Here is a 14,461-nt window from a genome sequence, read left to right on the forward strand (position 1 = left end):
ACTCTTTACTGAACATTCATTATGCAAACAGTGGCATCTCAGCAAGGACTATGATACTCCTTCTGATCTTATTTTATTAACTGATCTTATTTTATTAACTGTAACAATATTAACATTCCTTAATATTGCCAACAATGGTAGCACAACACTCATTACCATATCACAATAAAAAAACACAATAGAGCTTAAAAAATTACAGTTAAGAACCATACTTAACTTCTGTCAGTGATAAAATAATCATACATTTGCTAAAAAAAAAAAAAATGTATACAACTGCACATTATCTAAAAAAAATGAATGAGGGATGTAAATTGACCATCTGTTGTAGAAGGTTTAACATTGAATAGTTTATTATTAATTATGGAGAAGGGGTGGGATTAGATATGTTTGTACTACTTCCCATTCCTTTTTGGATTTGTAAACTAAACTAAAATATCTTTTTGTCTTCTTTTGTAACTAGTATTTTTTGTGATTGTCTACTACTGAATGATTACTTCTTTTATTAAGGATTTTTCCTTTTTTTTTTTACATGTTCGAAATAAAGTAAAACTAACTAACTAAAAAAAAAGTAAACAAAAAGGTTTATTACATAATATTTGAACTTTAAGTAATTTTGGTTTGGTAGATGTTGCAACAACTTCCTGCATTTGACAAAAAGTTTTGGTAAGAAAAGAAAGGAAAAAAACAACAGCTACTTACAATTAATCCAAAGATTATGGTTAGGAAGAATCCACCAATAAAACCTTCCCAAGTCTTTTTGGGTGACAACTAGTTGGAAAAAGTACAACCAATATTAGTGTTAATATGTAAATTAAGTTAACAGTATAAATGTTCTGCTTAATCATGAATTTTGAAAAACAGGTAGCAGTAGAATACTGACATATAGAAAAGTGTAAAATAGAATAATTTGGCCAAAGGAAAGTGTTTAATTTTCTATATGCAACCAGCTGAAAGATTGCTGCTTCTTTTATGGTGTCTGTTCCTTCCTTGGTCCCCAATGCCCCATATCCTTTTTATTTAGTAAAATGCCAACTTTCCCTCTCCTCAGTCCTCCAATTACAATTTATATTGGAATTTACTTTCCAGGTGGATAAAAACTGTGTTCTATCTAGTAAATCTTTTCTAAAGAATATATACAAATTATCCCAATCAGCTTACTGCATACTATGCACTCCCTGAATTCAGAGTCTCCTGGAGCAGCTGCCGCCAACCAGTGGTCCGTGGATGTATACCGCCCATGGTTGTTTCCAGTTTTGTCCTTAATGCGCGCTGACAGTCAATACTGTCAGTGCGCATTGATACCCAATGCCTTCTCTGTAGTTCCGACTCCTGTGAACTAAGAGGCAGGGACGGGGAGAAGTGCAAAGAATGGGAGGTGAAGAAGTAAGGGACGTCCAATGGCAGCACTGATCACAATGGGAGGGAGCATGGAGCTCAAAACACATGGCTGGATATATAAATGCGATCCAATTATGAGTCTGTTTAAGGTAGCAGTGTGATGCAGAGTGGTGGGCGGGGGCGGGGGGCAGAAAGCAGGAGCATTGTGTATAAGACAGCAGTGTGATCCAGGGTGAGGGGGCAGAGAGGTGGAGCATTGTGTGTATAAGGCATACACCATTCATGTTAGCGGTACACAGGATTCAAAATTGGGAGCCTAGTGGTCCAAAAGGTTGGCAACCACTGTCCTAGAGCACCCTTGGAGGCACATTTACAAGCCAATGTTATGTTTTGGCACAATGTGATGTCTTGAATTTTATAGTGGTACATTTACTTCAAAAACAAACCAATCACTACCGCTCACTAAACAAAACTAACCTTTGATATTTGCCAAAACATTTCCAGGGACCTGACAGCCCACAAAAAACCAATACCAGCACATTTCCATCTGGCTCCTGGCATTGAGGCAATCCCCCACCACATCCCACAATGTATTGTGGAGCACATCTCAGCACCAGCCTCTGCATCCAGAATCTGCATACTTTTGCAGGCTCAAGGTGCACCCTATTGTACCACCTTGGAAAATCAAAGGTGCCTAAAAAAAATGGATAAGCCTAGTCTTCTTTTCAAAGGTTAGTGTGATTTGTCTGGGGTAGTGACTGATTTATACAAAAGTGCACCCAAAGACAATTATTTTTCTTTCAGCTTCGGACGTATGGAATGTTTGGAAGCCCAGCAAGGCTTTTCTTGCTGTCTTTGTGTCTAGATTTTCTAGATTTTGTGTCTAGATTTACTCTATTTGTCTTAGTGTCCATCAGTTGTGCTTGATTGAAATATATAAAAAAAAAAAAAAACTTCCAATGGGGCACTTTTGCAAGCGATTATGGTCAAGGAGGATTTCCCTTATTTAAGAGATTTTTTTCTTAACTCCTGTTATGTCTTATGAGACAGAAAGTGAAGTGAAACCCCCCCCCCCAATAGTACACAGATGGCAAAAAAAAAAAAAATCAACATTTAGTGGGATTTAGGCATTACCTACTCTATTTAAAAGTTAAAAAGGTAGAGATTTACTAAGATTCATACCTAATATATGCTTGCAAAATATTCTCAATTTTCGAACATGCTAAATAAATACACTTGGAAAAGTTTTCTTTAAAATTTTTTAAAAAGGTATAAGTGACCTCATTGGAGGGTCACTTCCCGTTCCTGTGATAGCAGTACAAGCACTGACAGTAGTAGTTGTTACCAGGACAGGAATACACAGACCACAATAAAAACCTGACATGGGTACTATATCTTTCCCACTCTATTCAAATCTGAAAAACAGTGTTGGCTGGAGCCCAGCTTTAAATTCTTCAGATTAAAAAAAAAATGACAGTTTCTGGACAGTTGCTGTCAATACAAACAATGTTAAGCAACTCTTAAAGTTATCTACAAACAAAAAAAAGAATACGATTTGCAAATTAGAGGGATAAAACAAGCCAATCACAGTCTAAACAGCATTCAAATGAATAGAAAGTAGTTAAGCTGTAGAGACTGAAGCTGCTTGAAATGCATGTAAGCTAACAATCCCAACTTCTCCTATTCGCTCTTTGGTTTGTTTAATATGCAATTGAAAGAGCTTTGTTACATCTGTTTGACAACAGTATAAAATACCTATTGATCATAAAAATTCAGAGCTGCCCATTGCCCACTTCTGTGTTGTATCAAAGATGCTGAAAGAAAGTGGGAGGGGCAATCAGCAAATTTAATGGAGTACCAACATCCCTGAAAAATGCAAAAAGTTTAGAAAATTCTAGGGTATGGAACTTTTAAGGTACCTTAAAAGTTCCATACCCTAGAATTTTCTAAACTTTTTGTATCAAAGAGTCTATATATCTTGGATCACAGAACACTTATTCAATATGTTGTGGAGACGAGGAGAGGAGGAGGGATTCAGTACTATAATAGCAAAAGACAACTGGGCAGGGCTGACACTATGGGGTTGATTTCCTAAAGGCTGTGCATTTAAAAAAAATAAATAAAATCCCCAGAGTTGAGTGATGGTGGCGGTATTTCACTTTACAAAGAACACCCAATCACATGCAAAGAAAATTAAAAGACAACATTTTTTCTTGTATATCGTTGGATGAAGGAAGCTCTGGGGAAAACCCCCTTGCAAATTCCCTTGCAAAGTGAACAATGTATTTGTAATACACAAAATACTGTGTATTGTCAGCCACAACATGAATTCGGAGCCAAGTGCATTTCTGGCAGGTCTAGGGTATTTTTTGGTGTTTTCAGCATTTTTAATGGAATAAACCATTGGGAAATGTGCATGCATTGCAGAGATGTACTGAAAATGTTTTTTTTTTTTTGCTCTGACATACACTTTACACCCCCAACAATATACAGTATGTAAAAGTACTAGCTTGTATTGTGCTGTAGAATAGTCACTGCTGATTTTTTCTGCTTACCTTTATTAATGGTGTCTTGCCAAAGAAGAACCCAAACAGATAAGCCATTATATCATTACAGATGACGATAGACACTGGAACTAAAAACCTAGAAAACAGCAAATATAAAAGGTTAGACAATGACACAGACTCTATCTTTATAAACATTTGCCAGTCTTACTTTGTTTCTGCAACTAATGCTCTGATTTAAATGACAGGTACACTAATCGGTTACTTCCAAGACGTGTATAAAAAATAAATAAAAAAAAGGAGGTATCCTACCAGGTCAACAAATTCTTGAAACAGGTGGAAGTATATTATTGTGGAGTAGGAGCCATCCACAGAAGCTTAGAATCCAAAAATACAATCAAAATTGGAATATAGCTCTAACTACTCGTAGCTTGAGCTATATTCCGAATTTGATTGTATTTTTGGTTACTTCCAAGATGTAGCAATGCCGAAAATCTTAAATTTGCCTCTACCATGTTAATAAAATCTCATTCAAAACTACATAAAGTATGTTTCAATGTGTCTATCAATTCAATTTGAAGATACAGGTAACACAATTTATGGTACAGTCAGTTTGAAAACTGAAACTGTGTAGATGGGAGGAGAAAATTTACCAATCCGATATCCTAGGTCAGTGATGGCGAACCTTTGCACCCCAGATGTTTTGGAACTACATTTCCCATGATGCTCAACTACACTGAAGAGTGCATGAGCATCATGGAAATGTAGTTCTAAAACATCTGGGGTGCCAAGGTTCGCCATCACTGTAGGTTAAATCCTTTGTATAGCTTATTCTTACCCATCTACTTCAGTATCAGATTTAATTTGGTAAAAAAAAAAGTGCTTTCACTTTCTGCCATTCAAATCCTGCCATACAATGACGATGAATTGCAAACCTAGCATTAGGGAAAATATATAAAAGCACAAGCAATTCTTTAGACTATATGGTAGAAAGCCCCTAAAGAAGAGGTTTGGGTATCCTGCCATATTGTCAAGACATTGAAGGGTTGCATGGGGGAAAGTATAGTTAAGGCTCGGTTTCCACTAGTGCGGCTACGAAGTCGTGCTACTTCTAGCACGACTTCGTAGCGAAAGTAAACTGCGGCTTCAGTGAGACTTTTCCCTCATATATAGAGGGAAGTCGCACTGAAGACGGCTCAAAAGTAGTGCACGATCTACTTTTGAAGTCGCCACAACTGAAGCCGCGGCAGTGGAAACGGGCCCCATTGAAAACAATGGGTTTTGACTTGCTTTGCGACTTGACATGTGTCAAGTCGCACCGCAAGTCGCACTAGTGGAAACCGAGCCTTAAAGTAATAGTTGTCCTTCAAGGTAGGGGTTCTATTTATAAATGTTTTCACACAACCTTCACCAAGACTTACACATTTTCAGTCAAATTCAATTAGAAAAGAATGGTTGAATCTTGGGTGAAGGTTGTGTGAATCACATGTAAAATAATTCAGATATAGATAACTAATTATTTATTGTCTTACTGCAATCCTAATGCAAGTTTCAATTCCAGGGGAACAAAAGTGTGGAAATGAAGGTGGCTATAAGAGGTAGTAACCCATAGTAACCAGACTATAGGCAACTGCTCTGGTTTTCTTTGAGATTTTTATTAAGACAGACATGTAGACATAGTAATGGTTGCAGTATGTAAGTATTTAGTTGTATACATTCTTATAGTGTCCATTTTTTTTTTTTTTGTATACATTATTGGATATGATTGCAGTCTATATGCAGTACTTTCACTTTAACCGCATTGTGTTTACAGTATATAGCCAAAACTTGTCTTTTTTTAATTTCGGAAAGAGTAAGGAAGGGTTAAAACCCCTGCCTGTTTACTTTTTGTGTCGGTATATCATTGGGGAAATTTCCCTTCACTTCCTGTTCCAGAGATGCAGCAGAAAAGTTAGAAGAAACCTCCAAAAAAGAGGGTCCTTTGGACCGTTGTCCCTGGAACAGGTGTCCCCCTTGGAATAGGACAATGGTCACCAGTACAGAGTGGTAAATATTCCCAATCGATAGGCAAACAGCAAAAAAATGTTGAAATGTTTTTAAAAAAAACTCAAACTGACAATCTACAGTAGTTGGAAAACTGATGAATAAAAGACTTAGAATATTTGAAGTGATGGCGATACCAACTATTGTTGTCTCCTCTATGTGGAACATTTAATAAAAGAATGAAATGGAACAAAATTCATCTTTATTCAATGAAAGGTCAATGGGACTTTATGGATTTATAGCCCCTTAGTTATAACTGTGTTTCTGTTTGAAGAATTAAAAATGCACTTTAACTGAGCAAACACCTGGACAAGAAAATGTATAGTCTGCATGTGTCCCTATGCCCAAGCTAAACAAAACTGCAGCCTCTGCAAATATATGGTATAGTGTTTACTATAATAAGCAGATCCCATGTCTGTTTGTTATTTTGGGATTCTGCAGTATCCACAAAATCAAATAACCCAGATTAACATTACTGCACAGTCAAAATACTTCAAAGGTATAAAGAAAGATACATTATATTAAAGGTGGCCCTGTCATCAACACATAGCACATTTACCTCAGCCCTTTACAGCATTTTATATTTTTTTCTGTGTGTGTCCTTTTAGGGAGACTTTGTCATTTCCAGTCAAGGAACCAAAACAGAAAGTGAGAAGAAAATCTTCCCAAAATAAGGGAAAATCTCATTTTAGAGAGAGTTGTCACCAGAACAGGTTCTGCCTTACTTCCTGTTTCAGTGACAAGCAGGGTGCCAAGATAGGGAGGGTGAAAGAAGAAAGAAAGAAGAAGAAGAAGAAGAAAGAAGAAGGAGAAATAAGAAGGAAGAAGAAGGGGGAAGAAGAAGGAGAAGAAGAAAGACGGGGGAAGAAGAAGGAGAAGAAGAAGGAGAAAGAAGAAGGAGAAAGACGGGGAAGAAGAAGGAGAAGAAGAAGGAGAAAGACGGGGGAAGAAGAAGGAGAAGAAGAAGGAGAAAGACGGGGGAAGAAGAAGGAGAAAGAAGGGGGAAGAAAAAGGGAGAAGAAGGGGGAAGAAGAAGGGGGAAGAAGAAGGGAGAAGAAGAAGGGAGAAGAAGAAGGGAGAAGAAGAAGGGAGAAGAAGAAGGGAGAAGAAGAAGGGGGAAGAAGAATGGAGAAGAAGGAGGAAGAAGAAGGGGGAAGAAGAAGGAGAAGAAGGGGAAGAAGAAGAAGAAGAAGAAGAAGGGGAAGAAGAAGAAGAAGAAGAAGGGGAAGAAGAAGAAGAAGGGGAAGAAGAAGGAGAAAGACGGGGGAAGAAGAAGGAGAAAGACGGGGGAAGAAGAAGGAGAAAGAAGAGGGAAGAAGAAGGGGGAAGAAGAAGGGGGAAGAAGAAGGGGGAAGAAGAAGAAAGACGGGAGAAGAAAAAGAAAGAAGAAGAAAGAATGAGGGAGGAGAAGAAAGATGAAGAAAGGAGAAGAAAAAGAAAGAAGAAGCAGAAAGAAGGAGGGAGAAGAAGAGAGGAGAAGAAGAAAGATGAAGGGAGAAGAAGAAGAAGAAGAAAGAAGAAGGGGGAAGAAGAAGAAAGAAGAAGGTAGAAGGAAAAAAAAAGAAGAGAGAAGAAAAAAAAGAAGAAGGGAGAAGAAAAAGAAAGAAGGGAGAAGAAAGAAGAAGAAGAAGAAAGAAGGAGGGAGAAGAAGAAAGAAAGAAGGAGGGAGAAGAAGAAAGATGATGAAAGAAGAAGAAGAAAGATGATGAAAGAAGAAGAAGAAAGATGACGAAAGAAGAAGAAGAAAGAAGAAGGGAGAAGAAAGGAAGAAAAATAAAAAGTCAAGGCAAGCTATACAGTTTTACATTTTAGGTAATTCCAAGCAGCTAGCTTTTTTTTTTTTTTTTTTTTTTTTAATAAAAAAAAAACAAAAAAAAAAAAAAAAAACTTAGCAGCTAGTTCTATTTACACATGATATTTGGCCTTTCATGAAAAGTTATTCTTTGACTGATTGCGGTGGGCTACAGAGTGCCAATGGTTTAACAGTATTTCCACAAAAATAGTTTTTCTGCAAATCTAGATGAACATCATAGGCTCAAAGATTAAAATATTATATCATTATTCTATTAATACTATATAAATTGCTGTAATAATAAAAACAGAGGATTCCCCTGCCACCCCTGGAGAGCGACTGGGACCAGGAGCTGTAATTACAGATGACACTGCCTTTTTGCAAAATTTAGCAGTGCAGTGAATGATTGAATCAGCGCCCAGGACCAGGGGTGGGCAGAAGGGACGTCTGACCTGGGCACTGTGATATCAGTTAAGGTGGGAGGTGCCACAAAAAGATTGGGGGAAGAGGATTTGTGTTGGAAGGGGGTAATTTGGGTGCTGCAGGGGGTATTATTCTAGGAGGGGACATTGTGTGTGTGTGTGGGGGGGTTGCTAAGAGTGATTTAGGGAGATTTGTTTTGGGGGGGATTGGGCAGGGGGACTTGTGCTAGGTGGGAGGGATTTGTGGGGAATTTGTGCTGGGGATTTAAAGTGTGGTAGTGAAGATGTGTTCTAGGAGGGGAATTTTAGGGGTTGAGGATTTGTGCTAGGAGGGGTGTTTTTTTCTGGGGGGGGGCAAGGATTTGTGCTTAGATGGGGGATTTCTTCAGGAGGGCGGATTTGTACTGGGAAGAGGGTGAATTTACGCTCAGGGAGTAAGCATGCAGATGTTTAATGTATTTGATGGGAGGTTTTTGCTGAAACATAATGCGCACACATCTTAGAGGGGCGCGGTTTCGCATGTTTGCCCTGGGCTCTTGATGACCTTATCCTGGCACTGGGTTAAATTAAATTAATGCAATGAGGATCCAGTTTACGATGGGGTTTAACAAGTGGAGACTTCTTAACATAGTATCAAGCCCAAGCAGACAGGGAATTTTAAATAAAACTGAAAATCATGTTTATTGTCAAAGCAGCAAAGGCAAAAAGAACACAACAAACATGATTATGAATCAATGGAAACACAGCATGCAGCGAATTTATGTGGACCCTTACCAGATCAGCCCTTCAAAAAGATTTTGGATGACAAGATGAGACTGAGTGACAGTGATCAGCAAAGTGACATGAGTCCATCCAAACTATGGGAACAACAATACCACAATGAGCACAAGCAATAACAAAACATATGACTAAAATCATGATCTGTGAATTATACATGGTGGAACAGCAAAAGCCTTTGTATTCATTAGGCCAAATTGTAAGTTAGGTTTAATAAATAGGTATATACACTATATTACTATAAGTATTGGGACGCCTGCCTTTACACGCACATTAACTTTAATGGCATCCCAGTCTTAGTCTGTAGGGTTCAATATGGAGTTGACCCACCCTTTGCAACTATAACAGCTTCAACTCTTCTGGGAAGGCTGTACACAAGGTTTAGGAGTGTCTATGGGAATGTTTGACCATTCATCCAGAAGCGCATTTGTGAGGTGAGGCACTGATGTTAGACGAGAAGGCCTGGCTCGTAGTCTGCGCTAATTCATCCCAACGGTGTTCTATTGGGTTGAGATTGTGCAGGCCAATCAAGTTCCTCCACGTCTTGATGGACCTTGCTTTGTGCACTGATCCAAATCATTTGGTGGAGGGGGGATTATGGCGTGGGGTTGTTTTTCAGGGGTTGGGCTTGACCTCTTCCAGTGAAGGGAACTTTTAGGGGCGTCAACATATTAAGACATTTTGGACAATTTAATGCTCCCAACTTTGTGGGAACAGTTTGGGGATGGCCTCTTCCTGTTCCAACATGACTGCACACCAGTGCACAAAGCAAGGTCCATAAAGACATGGATGAGCAAGTTTGGGGTGGAGGAACTTGACTGGCCTGACCTCAACCCGACAGAACACCTATGGGATGATATAGAGCGGAGACTTCGAGCCAACAGCAGTGCCTGACCTCACTAATTCGCTTCTGGAAGAATGGTCAAACATTCCCATAGACACACTCCTAAACCTTGTGGACAACCTTCCCAGAAGAGTTGAAGCTGCAAAGGTTGGGCCAACTTAATATTGAAGCCTACGGACTTAAGCTGGATACACACTATCCAACTTTTGTTGGTAGATTTCCTTCAGATTTACCTTTTCTATGTAGTGCAAGGGCCTGCCAGATTGCATACAAATTGAAAGTGTTTAGGTTTGACCTCATATTATATGGTTATGGTAAGTCTAAAGGAAAAAGTCTTCAGAAAATCTTATAGTGTGTATGGCCCATAAGACTGGGATGCCATGTAAAGTTCATGTGCATGTAAAGGCAGGCGTCCCAAGACTTTTGGTAATATAGTGTATCATTGATCACCAGCAGACAATATTCAATTGATCCATCCTATCGTCACGTACACATCTACACAGCATTTTATGTATGGTTTATAGGCAGACCACAGTGTTGACAACAAACTTATATATAAATTGGGAACATGTGCCTTGTGTGCTATTCTTTCTCTACCTCTTTCAACATGATTGATTTCTTGGCTATTTTGGATTTCATGAAAAATGTCTGTACATGCTGACATTGTGTAAGTATCAGGGAAGGAAAGAAGTATCTACTTCCTTCTATGCATTGCATGACTTGCACAGCACATATTAGTTGTATTACATAATTTCACAAACTTGTCACTTTAACAGCTGCTATCAACATACTCATTATCTGCAAATGATCAGATTTAGTTAAACTGGGATTTTACTATTGTATCTTTAGTTACATTGCTGAGATCTAACAATCTTCAACAGGGTACCTATATATAGTACAACTAATGTTTTTTAAAGTTTGGATAGAATAGGGAAGGGCTCTGTATACTGTCAGATTTTTATTGCTGTGTCCTCGTTGGAGAGAGTTCCCTTCACTTCTTGCCCTGCTGACCACCAGGACATGCTCTAAGCTGAGCTTCCCGATTCCTCTCTAGAGACTGCATTCTTTACATATTCCTAAAGAAAATCCAGTAGGGAGCCAGAGAGTGTCATCAGCCTTTACTGGATTCTCTAGAGGAAAACAAACAGAACGTACTTCATGGAAGGGAAACAGAAATCTCCTTTGTTTTTATATGTGAAAAAAACATGGAGTATACATAAAAAGAAGCTTTCTTGTTGGGTAGTGATGTCAGATAGGAAAGAAAATCTAAAGATCTACAAATGACATTTAAAAAAGTAAAAAGTTAGTCCCAGTGCACACAGTTGTATAAAATTATGCAGAATCTTGCTGGCAGCAGGATCCTGCAGAATAAGTGATCTTTACTGCATTTTAACCCATTTATGCCTCTTTTTCACTGAGCAGTACGGTTCGGTTTGGTTCAGTACGGTACGCAGTTTTTGCCGTTTCCATGGTCAAAAGTTGTGAATGGTACCCTAATTCCGAACTGTACCACTTTTTTGGGACCCTTTCGTTGGGGTACCAAGCACATTAGTACCGTACCAACAGGGTGGAGCTACACTGTTGAGGTATTGTTGAGCTAAGGTACTGTTGGCGGTGGAAACGCAAGCCTGGTCAAAGTGCACCATTCTGAACCGTACTGAACTGTACCACTCAGTGGAAATGAGGCAATAGACACATGCACCTATGTCTCTATGAGTTAATATGGTAGTAAACCCTCACATATACCTAGTGAAGTCACTGGCCTCAGCTGATACACAGAGATGAAACAAATCCTCCTATACAAGTTGTACATGTTTATCTACAGCCATCTTTCCTCTACATACATTTAAAGTGCAGAATTTTTTCACAGGATCTCTAAACTCTGAAAAGAAGGGGGCAGAGAGCTGGCATTACTTCAGTGAGGAGAGCTCTGAGAGCTGATTGGAGGAAAGGGACACACACCCCTTCACACAGTACACAGGAACTTCAATCAGCTGGAGCTCCCTCCCCTGTCACCATTTTTCTCTTGGTGTCAGGAAAACTTGTCAGAAGTGACTCATGCGGATAGCAGAGCAATGGGGCAGTGGACGGAAATGACACTTAGTGCTCTGGATAGAGACAAGTACAGGCTATAGAGTTATATGGTTTGTTCATATTTCATGTCTCAGGATTACAACCACTTTAAGATGGATACTATTTTAACCACTTCCAGCCCACGTCAATTCTGGCACACCTCACCTACATGGAAAAATCATCATTATTTTGGTAGAAAATTACTCTGAACAAGGAGATAACTGTGTGCTTAACAAGTGTATGTGTGCTGCTTTTACTCACATCTCTGGATGGGTTTCTCTCCTTACGTAAAACCCACAAAAAATGAGATACTGGGAGAGTTAAAGACGGGTTAGGAGTTGGGTGGGGGTAGGGATCTCCAGGGTGTGTGTGTGTGTGTGTGACCTCGGAGCGACATGCACGGACTTCATATCATTGAAGTCAATGCAAGTCGCCTCCAGGTCGCCCCAAAGTAGTACAGGACCCTTTTTCTAAGTCAGAGCGACTTGTGTCGCTCCTATTAGAACGGGTCCTGTACTATTCAATGGCGGGCGACCCACCGCGACTTGTCAGGCGACCAAGTCGCCTGACAAGTCGCGCTAGTGTGAATGGGGTCTTATTGTTTTTTTGGGGGTTTCTGGCCTTGCTTTCAGTTCTAAATGGCAGGGAGAAGTCCAGCCAGATCCTGTGTTTACAAACACACAGATCTGTGCTATGATTGGCCACAGCCAAATCAGCAGGTATACAGCCTAAATGATTGGCTGTCCCCTGCTGACAAACTTCTGCTGTGTTCAATTACAGTAAGTCAGTAGGGAGCGCGCGCATGCGTGCCTCTATACTAGGAAGTACACCGCGACATACAGGTATGTCGCAGTGCCTGGCTGTGCTGCCAGCTAGTAGTAAATGTGCTGTTGGTGGGTTGGCAGGTGGTTAATACAAGGTGAGCGGCTTGATTTAGGTGCACAGGGTGTACGCATGTATGAAGAGGATCACAAGTACAGTGGGTACGGAAAGTATTCAGACCCCCTTAAATTTTTCACTCTTTGTTATATTGCAGCCATTTGCTAAAATCATTTAAGTTCATTCTTCTTCCTCATGAATGTACACATAGCACCCCATACTGACAGAAAAACACAGAATTGTTGACATTGTTGCAGATTTATTAAAAAAGAAAAACTGAAATATCACATGGTCCTAAGTATTCAGACCCTTTGCTGTGACACTCATATATTTAACTCAGGTGCTTTCCATTTCTTCTGATCATCCTTGAGATGGTTCTACACCTTCATTTGAGTCCAGCTGTGTTTGATTATACTGATTGGACTTGATTAGGAAAGCCACACACCTGTCTATATAAGACCTTCCAGATCACAATGCGTGTCAGAGCAAATGAGAATCATGAGGTCAAAGGAACTGCCTGAAGAGCTCAGAGACAGAATTGTGGCAAGGCACAGATCTGGCCAAGGTTACAAAAAGATTTCTGCTGCACTTAAGGTTCCTAAGAGCACAGTGGCCTCCATAATCCTCAAATGGAAGACTTTTGGGACGACCAGAACCCTTCCTAGAGCTGGCCGTCCGGCCAAACTGAGCTATCGGGGGAGAAGAGCCTTGGTGAGAGAGGTAAAGAAGAACCCAAAGATCACTGTGGCTGAGCTCCAGAGATGCAGTCAGGAGATGGGTGAAAGTTGTAGAAAGTCAACCATCACTGCAGCCCTCCACCAGTCGGGGCTTTATGGCAGAGTGGCCCGACGGAAGCCTCTCCTCAGTGTAAGACACATGAAAGCCCGCATGGAGTTTGCTAAAAAAACACCTGAAGGACTCCAAGATGGTGAGAAATTAGATTCTCTGGTCTGATGAGACCAAAATAGAACTTTTCGGCCTTAATTCTAAGCGGTATGTGTGGAGAAAACCAGGCACTGCTCATCACCTGTCCAATACAGTCCCAACAGTGAAGCATGGTGGTGGCAGCATCATGCTGTGGGGGTGTTTTTCAGCTGCAGGGACAGGGCGACTGGTTGCAATCAAGGGAAAGATGAATGCGGCCACGTACAGGGATATCCTGGACAAAAACCTTCTCCAGAGTGCTCTGGACCTCTGACTGGGCCGAAGGTTTACCTTCCAACAAGACAATGACCCTAAGCACACAGCTAAAATAACGAAGGAGTGGCTTCACAACAACTCCGTGACTGTTCTTGAATGGCCCAGCCAGAGCCCTGACTTAAACCCAATTGAGCATCTCTGGAGAGACCTAAAAATGGCTGTCCACCAACGTTTACCATCCAACCTGACAGAACTGGAGAGGATCTGCAAGGAGGAATGGCAGAGGATCCCCAAATCCAGGTGTGAAAGACTTGTTGCATCTTTCCCAAAAAGACTCCTGGCTGTATTAGATCAAAAGGGGGCTTCTACTAAATACTGAGCAAAGGGTCTGAATACTTCGGACCATGTGATATTTCAATTTTTCTTTTTTAATAAATCTGCAACAATGTCAACAATTCTGTGTTTTTCTGTCAGTATGGGGTGCTATGTGTACATTCATGAGGAAGAAGAATGAACTTAAATGATTTTAGCAATTGGCTGCAATATAACAAAGAGTGAAAAATTTAAGGGGGTCTGAATACTTTCCGTACCCACTGTATTACACCGATTACACAGCTTTTTTTTATTCACTTTTATGATCTTTTAGAAC

The 14,461-nt window shown here is 40.0% G+C and overlaps 1 protein-coding gene across 1 annotated transcript in view; it reads right to left on the reverse strand.

The window, feature by feature from the left end:
* CDS1 (CDP-diacylglycerol synthase 1) overlaps positions 1–14,461 on the reverse strand; it is a 135,526-nt gene that overhangs the window by 13,809 nt on the left and 107,256 nt on the right. The window contains exons 7-9 of the mRNA XM_082243857.1: positions 8,874–8,956; positions 3,894–3,981; positions 700–768 (exon numbers count right to left, since the gene is read on the reverse strand). Coding sequence (XP_082099983.1) covers positions 700–768; positions 3,894–3,981; positions 8,874–8,956 — 240 coding nt within the window. The remainder of the gene's footprint in view (positions 1–699; positions 769–3,893; positions 3,982–8,873; positions 8,957–14,461) is intronic.

The sequence above is a fragment of the Pelophylax lessonae genome, assembly GCF_965119305.1.
Source record: "Pelophylax lessonae genome assembly, chromosome: 1".
Classification (NCBI taxonomy): Eukaryota; Metazoa; Chordata; class Amphibia; order Anura; family Ranidae; genus Pelophylax; species Pelophylax lessonae.